Source organism: Notothenia rossii (genome assembly GCF_949606895.1).
Source record: "Notothenia rossii genome assembly, chromosome: 12".
Classification (NCBI taxonomy): domain Eukaryota; kingdom Metazoa; phylum Chordata; class Actinopteri; order Perciformes; family Nototheniidae; genus Notothenia; species Notothenia rossii.
The window spans coordinates 23,662,305-23,667,304 of record NC_136911.1 but is presented as its reverse complement, the minus strand read 5'-3'; the positions used below and the strand labels follow the sequence as shown (position 1 = coordinate 23,667,304).

At 41.2% G+C, this 5,000-nt stretch overlaps 1 protein-coding gene across 1 annotated transcript in view; it reads left to right on the top strand.

The window, feature by feature from the left end:
* LOC307026470 (receptor-type tyrosine-protein phosphatase mu-like) overlaps window positions 1-5,000 on the top strand; it is a 113,430-nt gene that overhangs the window by 73,267 nt on the left and 35,163 nt on the right. The window contains exons 10-14 of the mRNA XM_079661859.1: window positions 842-995; window positions 1,238-1,401; window positions 1,843-1,952; window positions 2,865-3,066; window positions 3,831-3,933. Of these exons, the coding sequence (XP_079517985.1) occupies window positions 842-995; window positions 1,238-1,401; window positions 1,843-1,952; window positions 2,865-3,066; window positions 3,831-3,933 (733 nt within the window). The remainder of the gene's footprint in view (window positions 1-841; window positions 996-1,237; window positions 1,402-1,842; window positions 1,953-2,864; window positions 3,067-3,830; window positions 3,934-5,000) is intronic.

Sequence of the window (5,000 nt, the reverse complement as noted above, 5' to 3'; positions counted from 1 at the left end):
AAATAAGGTGCCCCTCCCCACAACCCTCTGAGAGATATTTGGTTAAAAATTAACTCAATGGAGCTCTAGAGGAGATTCAGGTGATAGGGGGGGGGGGGGTTACCTTGGTTGCTGATTGGCTAATGGTTACACAAGAGAAAAAAATCGATCAGCTCATTTTCAGACAGGTTTTTATAGAAATGGATAAAAAAGAGAGAGAATCTTTGTTCCTGAAACTTTCAGAGTCTCTTTACACAGAGGGGACACATGTTGATGTAGAAGAGACATGAAGAAGAGGGGACACATGTTGATGTAGAAGAGACATGAAGAAGAGGGGACACATGTTGATGTAGAAGAGACATGAAGAAGAGGGGACACATGTTGATGTAGAAGAGACATGAAGAAGAGGGGACACATGTTGATGTAGAAGAGACATGAAGAAGAGGGGACACATGTTGATGTAGAAGAGACATGAAGAAGAGGGGACACATGTTGATGTAGGAGAGACATGGAGAAGAGGGGACACATGTTGATGTAGAAGAGACATGTGGAAGAGGGGACACATGTTGATGTAGAAGAGACATGAAGAAGAGGGGACACATGTTGATGTAGAAGAGACATGAAGAAGAGGGGACACATGTTGATGTAGAAGAGACATGAAGAAGAGGGGACACATGTTGATGTAGGAGAGACATGGAGAAGAGGGGACACATGTTGATGTAGAAGAGACATGTGGAAGAGGGGACACATGTTGATGTAGAAGAGACATGGAGAAGATGGGACACATGTTGATGTAGAAGAGACATGAAGAAGTGGATTTTGCATAATAGCTGACCTTTAACGATGTTTTTCTGTCTGTCAGACCCGATGCATGGCCCTCGGCGTCTGGAGGTCGGGGACGTTCAGTCCAAACAGGTGACGGTGCGCTGGGAGCCGTTCGGATACAACGTGACGCGCTGCTACAGCTACAACCTGACGGTGCAGTACCACTACCGCCCCGCAGGGGGCGCCAGCAGGTAAACATCGGGACATGTCCTCGTTAGTGTTTATAGTATTTATACAATTTCAGTTCCGGCATTTGTTCTTCTCTTAAAGCCTATTACCTCCCAAAAGTGATTTTATTATGTGTTTGATATATCATCCCAAACAAGGAGAATGAAAATGTAGCTATATTCAAAGAACACCCAATGCATTTTAGTTTTAGTCAAAGAAAATCTGAACTATTTACATTTCAGACCATCAAATCTTTGATTCACAGGGAGCCGGTGAAGGAGGAGGTTGTTTACGACGCGCTGAGTGGCGTGCCGCAGCACATCCTGCGTAACCTTCCACCGTTCACCAACGTCAGCCTAAAACTAGTCCTCAGTAACCCTGAGGGCCGCAAGGAGAGCGAGGAGCTGCTGGTGCTGACGGACGAGGACGGTACGACAACCAAAATATACTTTGTAATGTCTTCTTTCAGGATAGTAAACGAACATTTATTTTTACTAACGTTTAAATCTGCTAATTCTCGGATTCAAATTAGTATTAAGTGGCTCTGAATAGTTGTGATTGGTCAACCAGCTTAGAGATATCCCGCCCCCTTAGTCTATCACGTACAATGTGTTGGAGCGCTAGCCAATAGGAGCACGAGTGTTCCGTAGTGATGTCACCATGTTCCGGAACTTATATATTATTATAGCGTTTGCAGACCGTTTACATGCATTAACACCAATAGAACTACAGGGGAGAGAAAAGCAGAATGGAGCCCCTTTAAACATAGTGCCAGAAAACTTGTAATATAAAAAGTAATTGTCTTGATGTCAGTGATGACGTGGGGAAGATTCATGGTGATAATTATTTGTTTAATATTTTATGGTTCAGTCCCCGGAGCCGTTCCCGTGGACTCGATCGTCGGCAGCAGCTACGAGCAGCAGATCAGCCTCAGCTGGAAGGAACCGCTGCAAACATATGGACTCATACGACAGTACGAGGTAAACACACACATCCTTTACTCAAGTAGAAGTACAGATACTCTGTTTAAAAATACTCTGGTGAAAGTACTGACTAAACTTCTTTACTCAAGTAAAAGTAAAGAAGTACAGTATGGGCTTTGAAATGTACTTCATTAAAAAGTACCCACACTGTAACTAGCAGCTGTTTTAAAGAGTACCTGACCTCCCTTTATATTAATAGAACAATAATGTCATTATTAGCTAATGAATGTTTCCATGCTGAACAACGGCAACATGACAACGTTTTCATTGGTCCCTCTTCTTTAGAGAAGACCAGGAAATGATGGATACACGGATCGTGTTCAAATCAATAGGCACGCAATGACTCTAAATAATAATAATCACGCCACCAAACACACATTCAGACTAAAGGAACCAGCCTGTTTGGAAAATGAGAGAAGTAGAAAGTACAGGTATTTGAGTTCAACATGTAAGAAGTAGAAAGTACAGGTATTTGTGTTCAACATGTAAGAAGTAGAAAGTACAGGTATTTGAGTTCAACATGTAAGAAGTAGAAAGTACAGGTATTTGTGTTCAACATGTAAGAAGTAGAAAGTACAGGTATTTGTGTTCAACATGTAAGAAGTAGAGAGTACAGGTATTTGTGTTCAACATGTAAGAAGTAGAAAGTACAGGTATTTGTGTTCAACATGTAAGAAGTAGAGAGTACAGGTATTTGTGTTCAACATGTAAGAAGTAGAGAGTACAGGTATTTGTGTTCAACATGTGAGAAGTCAAAGTAAAAAGTGGTCAGAAAAATAAGTAGTGGAGTAAAGTACTGATACCAGAAAAATGTACTTAAGTACAGTAACAGTATTTGTACTGCACTACTTCCCACCTCTGCAAATAACCACTAAAACACCATTACCCACAATCCCCTGTCTTCCTCAGATCTCCTACAAAGCTCTGAGTTCTTTCGACACGGAGTTCGATTTGTCCAATCAGAGCGGGAAGGTGTTCAAACCGGCCAATGAGACGAGCCACGTGTTCAGCGGCCTCTTCCCAGGCTCCACCTACTCCTTCACAATAAGAGCGTCAACCGTCAAAGGCTTCGGGCCGCCCGTCATCACGCAGTTCACCACCAAGATCTCAGGTGAGCCCTTCACAATAAAACAGGAAGTTAACGATCAAAGGCTTTGGGAACAGTTATCATACAAGGGGCCTCAGGTGAGCCCTTCAAAATAAGAGTGCATAGTCAATATTCATTGGGACAAAATTAGGTAATGCCCATAAATCGAGCAATAAGTCTTAAAATAATCGAGCCCATGCGCAGATGTTGTACGATAATGATGAGATAGTCATAAACTAAGTCTGAAATTATTGAGGTAACGTCCATTGATCAAACAATAAGTCTTACGATAAAGTAATCAAGATATTGACCAGAAATTGTACGATGTGTTTTAGAATAATTAACGTCCTCTCCATGAATATTAGGATAAATCGTACGCTAAAATAATCCAGGTCATATCCATATAATGTACGACAAGTCTTGAATTGATCGGGATAATGTCCCTAAATTGTGCGATAAGTTAATAACCTAGGTTATTTAAATATATATTACAATAAACCTTACGTTAAAACACTTGAGGTAATGTCCATATATCGTCCCATAAGTCTTATGTTTAAAAAAATGAAATTCATGTTCATATATATCGTACTCTAAGGGTGATTTTAGTCGAGGTCACGTCGAGAGATTGTACGATATGTCTTACGTTAAAATAACCGCAGTCTTGTCCAGATATATCGTACGAGAATTTCTTAATCAATCAAAGTCATGTTCATATATTCTACAATAAGTCTCATTTTAATCGAGGTCATGTCTGGAGATTGTACGATATTTTCTTACTTTACTTACAGCTCCTCTGATGCCGGCGTACGATCAGGAGTCTCCTCTGAACCAGACGGACTCTACTGTCACCGTGCTGCTGAAACCCGCTCAGAGCAGAGGAGCACCTGTCAGGTAACACACACACACACACACACACACACACACACACACACACACACACACACACACACACACACACACACACACACACACACACGCACACTCTGAAATATTGAGCAGCATCAATCTTCCGCTTCATAAAGATTTCATGACGGACGTTAAACATTAAACTCGACATGAAGACGAACTGAAGCTTTTATTTCCCTTCAAATTAAAACTGTGATCTGTAAAATGTTGCAGATTTTAACAAACAGACTGTAGTTATGTTCATTTATATTAAATATTTAATATGACTATTGTACTGCAGCAAGAGAGGACTCTTTAAAGTAGAGACACTAGATACTGATATACACCTGAACATCAGCAGGAGAGGACTCTTTAAAGTAGAGACACTACATACTGATATACACCTGAACATCAGCAGGAGAGGACTCTTTAAAGTAGAGACACTACATACTGATATACACCTGATCATCAGCAGGAGAGGACTCTTTAAAGTAGAGACACTACATACTGATATACACCTGAACATCAGCAGGAGAGGACTCTTTAAAGTAGAGACACTACATACTGATATACACCTGAACATCAGCAGGAGAGGACTCTTTAAAGTAGAGACTCTACATACTGATATACACCTGAACATCAGCAGGAGAGGACTCTTTAAAGCTCAGAGACCAATGTACTAATAAATATATGTAATAAGCCAACCTTCATTATCCAGAGTATCATAATAACGAGTAGCTGTGATATTGTAAATGCAGACAATAAAACAATAAACAAACTTTTCTCAGTCATTGCCGGGGAGGGGGTCACTGGGGAGGCGGTATCCTCGGCAACTGTCGTCATGTCAACAGCTGTCTGATCCCCGTCGTCGGGCGCCTTAACGAGGGAGTCCGTTAATTAACTATCAGCGGGGGCGGGGCTAACGCGGAGAGGATTAACTAGGGATTACTGCTAATGTGTCAATCTAACACACACACACACACACACACACACACACACACACACACACACACACACACACACACACACACACACAGCTGCAGTTATTAATCTCTCTATACAAACATAAACAC